General features: G+C 43.5%; 1 protein-coding gene across 1 annotated transcript in view; it reads left to right on the forward strand.

The window, feature by feature from the left end:
- LOC138246609 (phospholipase A2 inhibitor and Ly6/PLAUR domain-containing protein-like) overlaps positions 1–16,938 on the forward strand; it is a 168,035-nt gene that overhangs the window by 50,036 nt on the left and 101,061 nt on the right. Inside the window, exons 2-3 of the mRNA XM_069201309.1 lie at positions 8,005–8,124; positions 10,363–10,524. Of these exons, the coding sequence (XP_069057410.1) occupies positions 8,005–8,124; positions 10,363–10,524 (282 nt within the window). The remainder of the gene's footprint in view (positions 1–8,004; positions 8,125–10,362; positions 10,525–16,938) is intronic.

Genomic DNA, 16,938 nt, shown 5'->3' on the forward strand with positions numbered 1-16,938 from the left:
CTAATACCTAAAACCTTATATATATATACACACACACACACACACACACACACACACACTCTGGGAAGATCTTGCCCTATATTTTGTAAAGATTAATCCCAAGCATTTATATAAAACAAAAACAAAAAAGGGGCTAAAATACAGCCCTGTCTATATATATATATATATATATATATATATATATATATATATATACACACTCTGGGAAGATCTTGCCCTATATTTTGTTAAGATTGATCACGAGCATTGATGTATAAAACAAAAAATGGGCTAAAAAACAGCCCTATCTAACTGCTTTGCCTACCTTAAATCAGGAAGAACATTCCCCATTCTGCGTATAATGCACTTGGGCCAGGGTGTCCCAATGTATTGTTTTAGTATATCTATCAATGTAGCTTCCACCCCTGCAGTTGTTATTAGGCCCTACAACCTGTGCCGGTCAATCAGATCAAAAGTACTAGGAAGGCCCACAAAGGCAAAATGAAATGAACCATTCATGGCCTTTACATACTTTTCAGAGAACAGGAGCAGGTTGAGGTACTGGTCTACTGTCCATACACCCCACCTAAAACCAAACTGGGCATCCAAGAGTAATCCCCTCTCTTTGGCCCAATGTTCTAGATTTTGAAGGAGGACCCTACCCAGGATCTTGGCTTAGGAGTCCAACAATGATATTGTGCGATAACAGGATGGATCTCCTCGGTCACCCTTTTTGAAAATGGGTACTATGGTCAACTTTCTCCACGAGCAGGGAATCTCCACCCTAAGAACAGATCAGAGCACGTTTGTCAGCAGTACGGCCCAGTTATGTCTAAAGACATCAGCCAGGACCCCGTCAGTGCCAGGGGCTTTTTCTGGGGTGCTCCTCAACTTTGGCAGTGAGTCGTCATTAACATTGATTGTAATAAAGGATGAACTGTTCACACTCAGATAGGAGATGGGAATCAGCCCAACTGCAGCAAGACAATCCAAGCAACCCAGGGTTGGCAAAGTAGACAGACTATCCTCAAAGATATTAGAAAAATGACCTCGCTAGAAGCCCAGAGGGACATGAGCATCAGTTTTGTGATTTTTGTCCTCTTGAGAAGAAGGGTAAATGTAAAATGTAAATTAGCACTTGTATAGCGCACTACTCACCTGTTAGGGTCTCAAGGCACTGTACTCATACCGCTATGGAACCCCTCCTGGCTTTTCCCTGTGAGGCACCCACTCCTGAGCACCCCCAGGGTGAAGCCAGGCATCCAAGCACTGTTGGGGCCATTGTGGAGATTAAGCAAGCTATTGCCCAGAGTTGCAGAGTGGGACCCATGAATTAGATTAGGCACCAAGGCGAGGATTATCTGGTCAAGGGGAATTGAGCCCAAGACCTGCCGAAGCAGGACTTGAACCCTGGTCTTGAGCCAGATCTCTGCTTCAGGGTCTGCCGCTCTAACCATTGAGCCACACTTCTCCTCGAGGGTTGTTTATCATTTCCCAAAAGGCTTTTTAGCTCTTAAAATGGGCAGCCAGGCTTTGTCCCTAATTTCTTTCTTCCTGTCTTTGAGGGCTTGCATATAGAGTCTTCTAGCTGACCTAATATTATCGACATTTCTGGGGATAGACTTAGTGGCCAATTTCAAATTCTTATGGGAATGAGTACAGGCATGATTTAACTATCCGCACGAGGTGGATTCCACAGAAGTCTTCTTAGTCCTCAATAGGTAAGGCAAGGCTTTACAAAGAGAATCAAGGCTGCCCAGTACAGATTGTGGATCTATTGTAACTGAAAAGTAGCTCATCAAGTCATCTCTATTTGTAGACACAAGGTCTGTAAGAAGTTTCCCATGAAAAATATTTTCCCATCTAATGCGAATCTCCTTGTTGTCATTAAAATGCAAAGGCATAGGGAAAAGTGGGGCAAGTGGATTCATAACAGAAAGACTGATTTGTAAATTAACTAAGCTACAGCTGCTCAAGGTGGATGGCAAAATTGTGCTGTCTATTACCAAAGGAGATAACAGCGAGGAAAATAAAATAAAATCGATAGTGGATCCCACTCCTCTCCCAGTAAATGTACGGGGAGTTGAAAGTTTCTGATGTATCATATCTGTGTTAAATAGAAGGCCATACTTAAGAATAAGATTGTTTAAAGCCCTCCCATAAGCATTATGTATAAAGTGGGTTACATTATCCCCTGTCCAGTCAGTCAAACCACGAAGCCGGTCACCCGATAGGGGGCATTTTGTTATATTGAAGTCCCCACACCAGATTATATAGACCCTACCAGAGTGTTTCTCCAGAAACTAAGAAATACATTTGTCCGAGTCATAAATCAGGTCAGTTTAATAATTGGAAAAAATGTTGAAGTAAAAATTGATCAAAAGAAAGCAAGGCCCATATTTATGAAAAATGACACACAACTGCGCTAGTGCAGTTGTCTGTCATTTTTTTAAGCGCAAGCTAATGCCATTCCCTAACACTATCTGTGCGCCATATTTAAAAAATGATGCACAATGGCGCTAAGGTTAGCGTCTCAAAAAAAGACGCTAGCCAGTGGTGGATGGTGTTAAGGGAAATGGCGCTAGTGGGTAAAAAATGATGGTAGGCTGATTAGCGGAAAACCACCTGCCGGTAGTCAGCCTAGCATCATTTTTTGATGCACAAATAGCCAAAAATGACTCCTGTCTAAGTATAGACAGGAGTCATCTCTGCAGCCACGGGGGACCAGTGTCCCCAGGACAAGCCCAACATACCCGTGCCAGCCAGGGGGCCCCATGTACAGGGCCTCCAGTGGCACACTACACACATACACTTACCTGTGATGGGCTCCCCCTTCCATTAGTGTCCCTGGGGTGTGGGTGGTGGTGATACTGGGGTGAGCATCTATGTACGCATGCCATGGCGATTCCCCCAAAAAATGGGCCTACCAGCACTTTAATGCCTGGTCTGACCAGGTGTTAAATAATGATGCTAATAGGGCTTAGCACCATTATTTAGATCTGCCTTCTAGGTGCGCGTCATTTCAGTTTCAGGAGTTAAATATGGCGCTGGGGGGCTAGCATCATTTTCAGGAAGGGAAGGGACCACTGAACTATTCTCAACCTAGGTTACAAGAAAGAAATCACAAATCCTTTGAGTCAGTTGCAGAGAGCGCTATATGTGTAATAAAAGGATGATCTTTATTTTCTGCAGGCTCTAAATATTTATCAGAGGTCGAAGTACACTCCAGGTCTAAGGAAAGTTAATGGATATCAGAAACTCTAGATTGTGGAGCAGAAGGGTTTGCATAGGAACAAATATCCAGAGGCCTGGAGGCTACCCCACAGTCCTAGATAGCCCATAAAGGGCACCAAATAAATACATTTATGTAAAAAAAAACATTGGCCTAATGGTGAAGGTCTCAGGCCCTCACACTGGAGGTTGAGGGTCCTACACCAGGCGTGTCCGTGATCATTTTCCACCTTTCATATTCTTAAAACTTCAAACGTTTAAGGCTCATATTGAAAGGTGATCTAACTCTTTTTAATTTAATTGACAAATAATTTTTTCAGTTTGTCCAGAAATATCTCATTCTAGGTATATCACCCATCAAAGCCTAAAAACTCCTCTCGCTCTCTTTCTCTCTCTTTCAATCTCTTTCTCCCACTCACACATCCACTCAAACCCTTACACACACACTCACAGACGACTGAGACACTCATGCACCAACTCACAGACCGACTCAGACTCTCATACACCCACTCACTGACACCCTCATGCTCCCACTAACAGACCTGTTCAGACCCTGATGCACCCACTAAGACACTGCTGTACACACTCTCACATCCACACAGAGACTCTCACATCCACTCCCCCAGATTCACCCTCTTACCCCTATTCTAACATCTAAAAGGATAGACTGAGGCCAATTCCCGCCGTGCAATGCCAAAGGGCCATGTGCAGAGTAGGGTTGGGTGATAAGGGCGAGTTGGCCACAGGGACTGATTGCAGGCCAGGCCTTGCGGGCAAGCCCTGCTGTGCATGGGTGAAGGCCATGCACATTGCAAGATTGAGTGCTTATAGGGGTTTGGCCCTGTGGCCAACCGCCGCCGCGCATAGCCGAAGGTCATGCACGGAGGTAGTTTGATTAATGTATAGTAATGAAAATTACTGCATGTTAAAAAAACATAGAAATTCACTGAAAAACCAAAGGTTACAGGGATGTTATATTTAGGAAATAGAATTTATAAAAGCATTGAAATTCACTGAAAAATACAAAGGTTACAGGGACATTATAGTTAGGCTCTCATTTTAAACGTACAAAACCATAGAAATTCACCTGTTACAGTTAGAGTTATCTCAAGTAACTATAACTCATGCACTAAGGTAACTATAACTCGCGCCCCGCCATGCACTGCTAATTACCCCACAAAATACGGCACTCATGACAACTTTGATAACATCATTGATAATATCAATCTAATATTTGCAGTAAACATTTTTACTAAAATCTGTGTCTGACGGAGGCGCAATTTATAGTTATCATAGGGAACAAGTTATAGTTACTTGAGATAACTCTAACTATAACAGGTGAATTTCTATGGTTTTGTCTGTTTAAAATGCTAACCTAAATATAACTTCCCTGTAACTTTGTTTTTTTCAGTGAAAATATATATTTTCAGCTAAGTCCTCAAAACAAATGGGAAAAAAAGAAAAGGGGGCACTATATGTTTACCCTAACTCCCTAGCCTTGGTCCAGGTGTTTCCCTGGGATGCTGCCAGGGCAAAAAAACAATTCTTTTTAATTCATGGTAAAATTCTCAACTTTTGCTGTGATTTTTTTTTTGAAAAGCAAGTGTGGTCTCCTGCACTTGCTTTTAATTTTGTCCCCGGGTGGGCCAGTTCCCAGAGGCTTTGGCTTGATTTATAAAAAATGCGTTGGGGCTTATTGAAGCACTAGGGTCCACCACCTCCCCAGGGCAGAATTTTAGGATATGCGAGAGGCCGTACAGACTCCACCTGTGCCCCAGAGCCCACCACCTTCCTGGGGCTAAAACAAATCATGCCTGTGGGGCCTAGTGGACCCACCTGGGCCACAGGGACCATAACCTCCCCAGGCCACAATAACAAAGTAAAATCAGGGGCCCAGGGAAGAGGTAGTCTCTTCAGGACATTTGAGTTCTGTGCAACACTCCTGTTTCCTGGAGCCTTGGTGTCCACACGCCTCCCTGCTTTATTTATTCTTGTAGCCCCTGGAAGGTAATGAGCCCTGGGCTCCTTGGGGTCCGTGTGCCCCCTGCTTTATTGTAACTTTAGAGCCCTGGGGAGGTGAGGGTCCCCAGGGCCCAAATGGGTCAGTGTGGCCCTCTGTATATTAATTTAATGAATGTAACCCCAGGGACGTGGTGGTCCCTGAGACCCAGGTTGGTCCACATGGCCTTCCTAACATTTGTTGCTATGTTGCCCAACACCCCCTCCATATATTTATTTAATGTTCTCCTGGGAAGGTAGTTGTCCCTGGAGGGGTCCTCACAGCCCCCCTTACGTTTTTCATTATGTTGCCAAAGGGAGATGGTGATCCTGGGTACTCAGGAGGGCAGTGCAGCCCCCTAAATAAATATATTTAATGTTGTCCCGTTTAAGCCTTGCGCAACATATAGCATTCTGAAGTGCATGTCATGGGGCTGAATGGTTTTAGGATGTTGGCTGCAGGACCCGGCCGTAGGACCTGGCCCCAGGGCAGGACCTGTGGCCAACCCTGGGATTGGGTTTTTGTATAAAGAGTTGCCCTGTAGCGGGAGATTGATGTGATCATAGGGGGTTGGCCAAATGGCCCCCGGTGTGCATGGCCTTTGGCTGTGAATGTCGCAGAGTTGGATGCAGGTGGCCAGACCCTCTGGCCAACCCCCTCTGCATGCAGCCGAAGGCCGGGTGTGGCATAGTTGGATTAACATATGGTAATTAAAATTACCTTTATTATAAAAACCATAGAAATTCACTTAAAAAAACAAAGGTTACAGGGACATTATAGTTACTATAACTCGCCCCTTGTCATGCACTGCTAATTACCCCAGATATCACAACACTCATAACATGTTTGATAACATCATTGACAGTATCAATGTAATACTTGCAGTAACATTTTTATGGAAAAAAGTGTGCCTGGCTGGGGCATGAGTTATAGTTACCTAAGGACACAAGGTATTGTTACTTGAAATAACTCTGTGTATACCAGCTGAATATATATATATATATATATATATATATATATATATATATATATATGTATGTATGTCCAAAACTACAGGGAAAATACTCCTGACCTCATGGGAGGTGGAACGGCAACCAACGGAGCATGCTTGTTGAAATAGTCTTCAGAAATATGAAATAATAGCCATTTAAACACAAGGCAGGGTTGAAGTGCACCAAATCCACTATGCGGTCCCCACTAGGTCATCTATTCACAGGAAAAGTTTTTTGTGTGTTGTTAATAACAATGGCACTGTTTCATGAATCTTCAACAAACTTTCTGGTGCTACTTTTTGCTATTTTGTGCCTGGATAGTTTTGGTGGGATCCATCAAATGGAGTCCGAGAATAAAGGGAGTTCTAAATTGCAAAACCCCCTTGCAGTTTCCATGAACTTCTTTAAGGCAAACTGGAGCAAAAACTGCTGAATGGAATTTTTGGTCATTTTTGTCAAAATGGCAGATTATGTGGCAGATGATGGATAATGTGGCAAATGCAGCTAATTCATATCTAGGCAGATTTTTTCTGCCCCAGTGAGTTTGCAGACAAGCCACTTTAAAAATAAAGCATTCTGATTGGCCCAGGGAATATTTTTCCCCTTGGGCCATCTCCCTCCTATGGGAGTCAGACTCCCATGGGAGTGAGCGCTCTGATTGGTTGCCTGCAACATTTAAAAAATGCTGCTGACAGCCATCCCAGGGCGCAGGGACTTAGGGCCTGATTTAGAACTTGGTGCACGGTTTACTCCATCACAACGGTGATAGGTATCCCATCCACCAAAATCTAAATCCCATTATCTTCACCGTTTTGTGGGAGTGACCTGTTCTGAAAATGTTTATTAAAAAAATGCAAGATGGCAGGGGAGGGATGCCCTGACACCTAGGCCCCATGGGGGTGTCCTGGTCCAACGTAACACGATATCCCCAGTTGGCACTTTTGGCTTGTAAGTGCTGTTTTACAATGTAATCTTTATAAACCCATAACTCAAGTTCTGCTTATTGAATGCTTGTCGTTTTGGTCTTGTTTTGCTTATTATATTAATACAACATAAAAATGTATATCAATATAATATATTAAGTTCTATTTTTCTTTTTATGTGGTGCTTTCACTGTTTTACTGTTTGAAGTGCTGCCCAGATATTTTACACATTGCTTTCAAGTCAGGCCTGACTGCTCTGTGCTGTGCTACCAGAGGTTGAGCACAGGTTCATTTGGGATTTGCTCATTTCTTACCCTGACAAGAACTGTAGTTGCTGTTTGACCAGGGTTCACACCCAGTCAACCAATAACCCATTTTTGCCCTGCATGGAACTGCAACAAAATGGCCATGCCAGCTCCTCGATGAATACACCAGGAAATCACAAGAACAGATGCAAATCTATTCACAGATTCAAAACTTATAAGCAAATCAAAAAAGGCTTTTGTAGTGGAAAGTGTGAGTGAACCATATAGATAGATAGATAGATAGATAGATAGATAGATAGATAGATAGATAGATAGATAGATAGATAGATAGATAGATAGATAGATAGATACATAGATAGATAGATGATGTCAAGCTGCAATTGATTGGGTACATGGTTACTGATATTACAACTTTCTGCTGATAGCTGATGGCTTAATAGTTAAAGTACATATCACACAAATAAAGCTGTTAGCAACCTTTATAATGTACCATGTTTGGGAATAGATATTGAATTCCAAGAGTATAAACTGGTGATGATTTTCTAAACAGTGACTGAGTGTATTCTGCGTGCTTCTATTGGACAGAATAAATAAATATAGTTTGTTTTTTCCAGGATGCGCCCTCCAGTGTGAAGTGTGCTTTAGCAGGGAGAGCAGGCACTGCTCTGGAGACATAAAAACCTGCGACGAGGGGACCATGGATTGCCAGACGGTCATCACTGAGATGATATTCCGTATGTGGCCAAGTGTATCCTAGTGCATGCTTACCTGTGGGAAACATGACTTGGAAGATGCTGGATAACACAGCCTTCAATTTTGAATCTTCCTAAACCTAGCTCTGGGGTGGAGGGGCATGTCAAGAGAACTGCCTTTGTTGGTTGAAGCACAGACTAGGTGTAGTTTGGGGCCAAAGTCACAAATAAAAATCTTTGAGCTAATGTCGACTCATTTACTCCTGAATGGCCCCTGAATTACTCCTGACATTCCTGGAATCAGTCATACCTATTAACCTTTATGAAACGGGCCTACTGCCACAGCATCACATATGTCAGCCATGAATTGAACACACCTATATAGTATTCCCAAAATCCGCTCAGATATTTCTCAGTGAACTGATTGGAGGGGAGTCCGGAACTGAAGTGTGAACTGTCAGATGTATTTTCTATTGCACCATGGATTGCTTTTATTATTCCACAGTTCACCAGATAGTCTCAGCAGTAAATTGATTTCTATTTATTGAAGGAATGATCCACGTTGTAATAATCAAGAATATATTTTCTCAGAATTATTTATATTGAAGCATGAGCTGGAAAATATTAACCCATAATCTAGTCCACATTGAAGTGCTGTGCACTTCTCCATGAATTAATTAAATACTGAATGAAATATTGAATATTGCATGAAGAATTGAGCTCTCTCACATGGGGCCAGTGATGGCCCAGTGGACGGCCACCCCCCCATGGCCGGCTCCTGGTATATCCTGGGTGCCCACCTCAGGGACATAGCTCTTTGCTGTGACCTGGTGGGAGCTGACAGCTCCCACCTATTCATAGCAAACACTCCGGTTCGCAGTGAAGGAGAGCTGCTAAACAGTTCTCCCTCACTGAGGTTTCCTCTGTTTCCCTGCCCTTGGAGATGTAGGCAGGGAAACAGAGGAAACATTGCTCTTACAAAGAGGAAGCTGCTTTAGCAGCTCCCAGCAATTCTGTCTCCCACAGGAAGTGGGGAGCCGGCTAGGACCACTGGGCCTTCAGGCACCCCTGCGGTTCCCAATATTGTCACTGGGTGCTCTGGGGGACACCCAGGTCACATGGGCAGGCCCGGGGGAATTGGGTCCCCAGTGCTGAGATCAGCCCTGGGGGGGGGGGGGGCAAGCAGCCCCATCCCCCAAAAAAATAATAATAATTAGGCTGTGCCCTGGGGGAAGGGGTCTCCGGGGCTGAGATCAGCCTGGGGAGGGGGGCTTGGATGCACTCTCTCCTACCAAAAAATAATAATAATTAGACTGGACCCGGGGGGATGGATTCAGTCCCCAGGGCCGAAATCGGCATGGGTAAGGGGTCCAAATGGCCCCTCCTCCCCCCCGAAGAAAATAAATATTTAGACTGTCGGTGTATACAACTTGTACTCCCACACAGTACCAGACATTTTACTATAGATTGCACCATGGCTCAAACCATGCTCTATACATAGTTTTGAATGAATTCAAGTGTTTCTCCATCAATTGCTTTGGAGTGGTTCTCCCTGTAACTAAATAAAACACAAGCCCTTCTCATCCAAACATAGCCTGATCCAGGCCCAGGAGCATACCTACCTATAGAGGATGCCGAAACATCGCAGTCACAGCCATCACCTGCAGTCAGGCTCACAAGCTCACAAGTATGACTATACTGAGGACAGAGAGGGGGAGGGAGTGGGACAGACAGAATGAGAGAGAGAGTTAGAGAAGCAGCGAAGCAGTGGAGAGGATGAAGACAGAGAGAGAGAAGGAGTGAGAGACTAAAATGGAGACTGAGCTAAAAAGATACTGGTATTGTGAAAGGGAGGTAGAGATACGCTCTAGGAGGGAGCGGGAGACAGAGAGGGGGAGGAGAGAGGAGAGGGACGCGAGCAAGAGAAAAGCATGCTGTGAGGGAGGAGAGGAAGAGAAAGGGGTACAAGGCAGAAGAGAAGGAAAGACAAAGCGTGAGACATGGATTGGCCCATTTCTTTAACAACAGTGGCCGCAAGCTGATACAACTGGCACCAAGGTGGCGCTAGGGCAGGATGCCAGCCACATTATATGCCCAGTCATAGGTCACTAGGAGAGACAACTCCTTGTCAACGCGGTCTCCTTTTAAGCATTGGTCTCACGAGGGCCACACTTCATGCCACATGACGTCAGCTAGGTTGACCTAGTGTTGGGTAATGGAATGCGTGTGTTTTCAGGTTCCGTTCCTTATTATTCTATCTTTTGTGTTTTTTTTGTGAAGATGGCCAAGATCCGATTTACAACATCTTCAAGAACTGTTCAACTAAAGAAGGGGGACACAAGAGCAATGCCTACCAGTCCAGGGGACAGAATTTCACCTACCAGTTGGTTCAGCATTTCTGCTCCTCCAATGAGTGCAACCGGAATGATTCTGCCATAGAGAGTAAGTGTGAGCTTTGCTCTGACCTCTCACCCGACCGCCATTAGTGCAGTAGCTGCCATGGGCCCAGGGGCTGACAGGCACTCTGCACCCCGTTTCTGGATTTCTTCTCTTACCAACCCGGGGTGTGATGGCATTTTCCATTGACTTACTATCCAGCACATCCTCGCTGCAGAAGTTTCTCTCCTTACCACTGTCTTTGGTTCTTGTTTGTCTCTCTGCTGTCACCGCTCCCCTCTCTCTGATTCTCCTTCTAACCCTGTTTTAGAAAGTCCAGGGCTGTCTGTAGGCCAGCTCACAGCAGGCTGCAAGTCTTTACACACCCCTACATCAGTACACCAACTGCACTCCTCTACACTTTCTAATATGAATACACCACCTACATGCCTGTGCGCATCTCTACATGATGACACCAGCCGAACACCTCTACTGACATCGTATATGATGGCTCTAGCTGCACACCTCTACTGACATCGTATATGATGACACCAGCTGCACACCTCTACTGACGTCGTATAGGATGACACCAGCTGCACACCTCTACTGACATCCGTATATGATGACACCAGCTGCATGCCCTACACATCCCTATTTGAATTCCCCACCTGCACGCCTCTACACATTCCTACATGGGCACACAACCTGCATGCCTCTACACATCCCTTCATGAATACCATGACAGCACTCAGTACATGTCTCTACATGAATAGCCCACTTGCACGCCTCTACACATCCCTACATGAATATATCACCTGCATGCCTCTACACACCCCTACATGAATACATCACCTGCAAACCTGTACACATCCCTTCATGAAAAGACCACCTGCACACCACTACACATCCCTTAATGAATACACAACCTGCAACCTGTAAATGTTTGTACATGAATACAGCACCTGCACACTTCTACACATCTCTCCATGAATACACCAACTGCAGGCTTGTACACATCCATACATGACTACACCACCTGCACACCTCTACACATTTCTACATGAGTGTTCCACCTACACACCTCTACACATCCCTATAGGATACACCAGCTGCACACCTCCACACATCATTACATGAATACACCACCTGCACACCTCTACACGTTCCTACATGAGTGTTTCATCTGCACAACTGCACACATCCTTACATGAATGCACCACCTGCACGTCTCTAAACATACCTACATGGGTACACCACCTGCACACCTCTACAAATCCCTTCATGAATACCACATCAGCACCTCAGTACGTCTCCACATGATATCTCACTTGCATGCCTGTACATGTCCTTACATGAATGCATCATCTGCACACATGTACACACTCCTACATGAATACACCACCTGAACACCTCTACACACAGCTACAGTAATACACCACCTGCACATCTTTACACATCCCTACATGAATACACCACCTGCACACCACTACACATGTCTACATGATTACACCATCTACACACCTTTACAAACCCCTACATGAGTACACCATCTGCACGACTCTACACATCCCTACATGAGAACAGTACCTGCATGGCTCTACACTTCCCTTCATGAGCACAGTGCCTGCATACTTCTACACATCACACACACAAAACACACTTACACACACCATGCACTCACCCACACAAACACACACATTTTGACCATGTCTTGGGCAGTGCAGGGGCCCCCCTGCCCAGCATCCTTGGAATTCGCACTTGCAGACAGTGTACATTCTAAGGGTGCTGTTGTGCTACAGTATTGGCCTCGGCTCCCTTAAGGGAGCCAAGATTAATACCATAGCATTGATCCCGCTGGGCTGACCAGTGGGAACATCATAACATGTGTCAGCCAAACTTGTTATGAGGGCCTACGTCTAAATGAAGGAATCTTCACCACATCTTTTCAAGTGGCTCCCCAATGACCATGCTTCCTCCTCCAGCACTGCTGGCTGCTTTGCCCCGCTGAATTTTAACTACTCAGACATTTTTGTCCAAATTTTCTTTTGAGTCGATAGGTTAGTGGAGACTGGGCCAAATCCACTTTGTATATCTGTCCCGCGTTCAATTCAATTTTTGACTTTGCCCCTATCTCACATGATTAAATTTCTACAGATGGCCCTTTCATCTTTTAGGCACTATTTTGGACTATAAATGCATAATTCTGGTTCTAATGATTGGATGTTTGTTGTTTTGGTGTCAAACAATTAATTAGAATTAATATAACGTACTCTATTTTTCTAAGTTGGGATTTCTCTTCTGTGCACGCTGTTTAAATATTTTACACATTGCTTCTAATGTAAGCCTGAATGCTTTTGTGCCAAGCTACCAGAAGGTTAAGCACAGGTTAATTTAGTGACTTTTTGTGGTTCACCCTGAGGAGGACTGTGGATGTTGCTTGAGAAGGGCTCTCACCCTCTCAACCAACAACCCAATTTCTCACAGTCACTGTCATAGACATATAGGGCATATTTATACTTGTTTTGCCCTGAATTTGCGTCATTTTTTTAACGCAAATTCGGTGTAAGTCTAACTCCATATTTATACTTTGGCGCAAGACCCGTCTAGCACCAAATTTATGGAGTTAAAGTCATTTTTTGGACGTGGAAACCTACTTTGCGTCAATGAGATGCAAAGTAGGCATTCCCATGCAAAAAATGACTCTATGGCCTTAGTGCCATATTTATCCCCTGTGCTAAAATCACACACGGGAGGAGGGGTCAAATAATGGTGCAAAGCTTGCTTTGCACCATTATTTAACGACTGGGTCAGAGCAGGCGTTAGAGGACCTGTGAGCTTATTTCCATGGTAGAACACCATGGAATAAGCCCACAGGTGCCCTCCCCAGGCCCCAGGGACACCCCCACCCACACCAGAGGGAAAGCGGAGGATGAGGGACCCCATCCTAGGTAAGTATAGGTAAATACAGGTAAGTATTATTATTATTTTTAAATGGGCACCCCTTCATGGCACTGGGTGCAGTGGCCATGCCCAGGGGACCCTGGTCCCCTGTACTGGCCATTGGGGTTATGGGCATGACTCCTGTCTTTTCTAAGACAGGAGTCAAGTGGTATGGACGGTTTTGCATCAGAAAATGACTCTAAGCAGGTTAGAGTAATTTTTTTTTACTCTAACCTGCCTAACATCATTTTTTGGTGCAAAACCCCCTTCTTCCATACCGCCAGCCCCACCCGACTAACGTTTTTTTTTTTTACGCTAGCCTATCCTTTGCACCGGCTTGCACCATTCCATAAATATGGAGCCCGGCTGGTGCACAGAAATAGTGCAATACTGTGCTAAACTTTTTGGTGCAAAATGCATTAGTCCAATTTTGCACCAAAAAGTATAAATCAGGGCCATAATGTCAATGAAACCAAAAGGTCTTGGTTAACACCTGACCTACAGAGACAGAGACTGGAATTTGCAATTATGAGAATGTGTGCGTTAAGAGAATGAGAACCTCTCCCTTTCTTTTTTTAAACTTCTTCTGTCTGAAGACTGCAAGCAAAATAGACTAAATATAGAGAAAGGACTTAGAGAAACAGCTTCAAGGCTCTTAGTATGGCTGTTATAAATGTTCAAATGAACACAGTAAAGCTTTTTGGCTTCAATTGTGCACTGAGGCAACGCTTGGGCTGATTGGGCCTTTGATACAGTGCCGCCTTGTTTTAACTAGGCAGCAGTAAGGAAGCCGGCCTGGGAGATGGCCAGCACCTGGCTTTTTCAACACTGCAAACTTCATATTGGATATCAAAATAACAGCCTTTGTGCCTCTGTAGAAGCTGAAGGACAGCATGCTCCAGCTTGATGAAAAATGCTTCTGATACGTTTTAAATAAATATGGCACCAAAAAGTGTTAAAATTCTACTATGGTCAACTGGTTAGGTTAGACCTGGACCTAGGCATGATTTGAGGCAGACAGCGATTGTGAGGATTTTGGGTTGTTGTTTGACTATGGTGTGAGCCCTGGTCAAGCAGCAACTCCAACTACAACAGATATACAGCCGTTTGTGTGGAGGTAAGATACAGCCTATTCCACCTAAGAGTCCCATTGTGTGTTGCAGTCTAGGAGGAATACGCAAAGCCCCCAACTGCCAACTAAACCCAGTTATGTGACCCAGAGACAAGCTGCAGCCACCAAATGGCTAACACAAGCAGATGCCAACTACCTAAAAGTGGAATGTTCTGAATTTCAATTTAAAATCCAACTTCAACACAAGTTATGATTTTAAATTGTGATTTCAAAGGCACCAAAGATGAACTGCTATACTGTTCCCATTTGGAAATTACACGCATAAATTTAATAAGGTAACTCCAATATTATCCTCTGTATAAGGTAGGCCTTGAAATAGTAAAATAAAATTCAGAGTCTCTCTCTAACAGAACATGTAAAACGGAAAAGTGCATGCCCAACTTTTTAAATGCATTGCAATCTGCCCTCTGGGCTGTGCAGGGCCTACCCTAGGGGTGGCGTTTGAACCTGGCAAAGGTTTCAACCTTTTGCTAGGTTGAAATGGGAGTTTAAAACTGTACAAACACCCTTTTCAGTGGCAGGCCTGGGACCTATTCAAAGGGTTACTTAGGCGGGTGGCAAAAACAGTGCTGAAGGAACATTAGTAGCACTTAATTTACAGGCCAATGTAGTATCACTTTACTAGGGGCCTACAAGTATATTAATATACCAACTGGGGGTAAGCGAATATTACCTTGCTTAGAGGAAACAGTACAAGCACTTTGGCACAAGTTAGCAGTGGCAAAGTGCACAGAGTTATAATACCAGCAAAAACAAGATCATAGAAAATGGAGAAGGAAGGCAACAAGTTGGAGGAAAGACCAATGCTAAGTATGATAGGTCATACAATCTGGAAAAACAACTTTTCAAAATCTTTCTATAACCCATTTACAACTCATCAGATCCAGTTTAGCTCTCATTAAATGCTTTTGCAATACCCTGTTTCAAGTAAACATTCTTTTAAGTGTAAATGGTTATTGTGCTCCTGTCCTAAATGCCTGCTTCAGTTTCTCATACTCCATATGTATGTTTACTGTTTAATTTTCTAAGCTACCTTTTGCCTTTCTTTTTCTATATTACTTCTTTCTGTATGCTGACCTCTAATCTGGTAACTATTTTCTTCTTTTAGCTAACATCTGTTATGGGTAATCCCTATAATTTAAGTATTGTTTTTTTTAACTGTTAAAGGTTTAAGACATCCTGTCAAGTGGAGAAAGCATTTAGAGTATTTATCTAAAGAGAAAAGTTGTTTTTAATTACAAGAGATACATATAGAAGACAACAGTCTAGCTCATGTGAAAAAAAGATTGGTGAATGCATTATATCTCGATGTAGCAATCTATTTTCTATGACGATGTGCTTGCAGATTTTAGACAACCGATTGGATAGTGATGGTAAATATGAATATGCTAAAGTTAAAATAGTGACTTTGTTTTGCACTTAATCAATGTCTATGGTCGTACAAGAGAAGGACCTTCATTCTATTAATATACAGAGGCCAATAGCCTTGGTGATGTTCCTTTATTTGTAGGAGAGGATTTCGGTTTAACATGTGATGCTCTATTACATAGATCATCTACTGTGTAAACCTCTAAAATCTGTTCAGATGTTTAAAGCCTTTTTCAAAAACACCAAGCTTATCAATTGTTAGAAGCTTCATTTTCCTACACATAAAGAGATTATCCCTTGGCATCTAAAAACCTTTTTTCCTTCATTACCCCTCATGATATATGGCAAATAGAGATTTCTGACCATGCCATTATATATTTAGCTATTAAAATGAGAAATGCACTTCTTCTTCCACTGAAGTGAAAATTAATGTTGATGTTGTTTTAAATGATAGTAATAAATTAAATTTGGTGTGTTCTACTGAAGATTATCATTTATGTAGCAAAGCAGGTGTAACATCAGAGATATTTGCGGGTTTGCTTTTAAAGCATATATTAGAGGTATAACAATTACATTGATGGCATTTAAGAACAAACAATTTTCCACCAAATAAATAGACCTAGAAAAAGACATTTCCACATCTGAGCATTTCATTTTACATCTAACCACAATGTATGAACAAGAAACTAAGAAAATACGCATCTATGCCAACAAATGTCGAAAAAGCAACATTTAGGGGCTAATAATGAGTTTGGCGGTCCACGGACTGCCAAACTTGTGGTGGTAGTCGATCCGCCACAATCCTGGGTTATCCCGACGGGTTGGCGGTGTCCAAAGCCAAGGTCAGCCACTGCGGTGCTGAGTTTGCACCACTGTGCTGATCATGACTTTGCTTTCAGCCAGACTTTTAATGACGGCATCCCTACCATGAAAAGGCAGGGGGAAAAGCAATGCTGGGAGACACAGGGTGGCCCCTACACTGCTCACGACCATGTTGTGGGCAGTGCAGGGGCCCCCTGCCAGCACCCTTAAATTGTGCA

The sequence above is a fragment of the Pleurodeles waltl genome, chromosome 7 (assembly GCF_031143425.1).
Source record: "Pleurodeles waltl isolate 20211129_DDA chromosome 7, aPleWal1.hap1.20221129, whole genome shotgun sequence".
NCBI lineage: Eukaryota > Metazoa > Chordata > Amphibia > Caudata > Salamandridae > Pleurodeles > Pleurodeles waltl.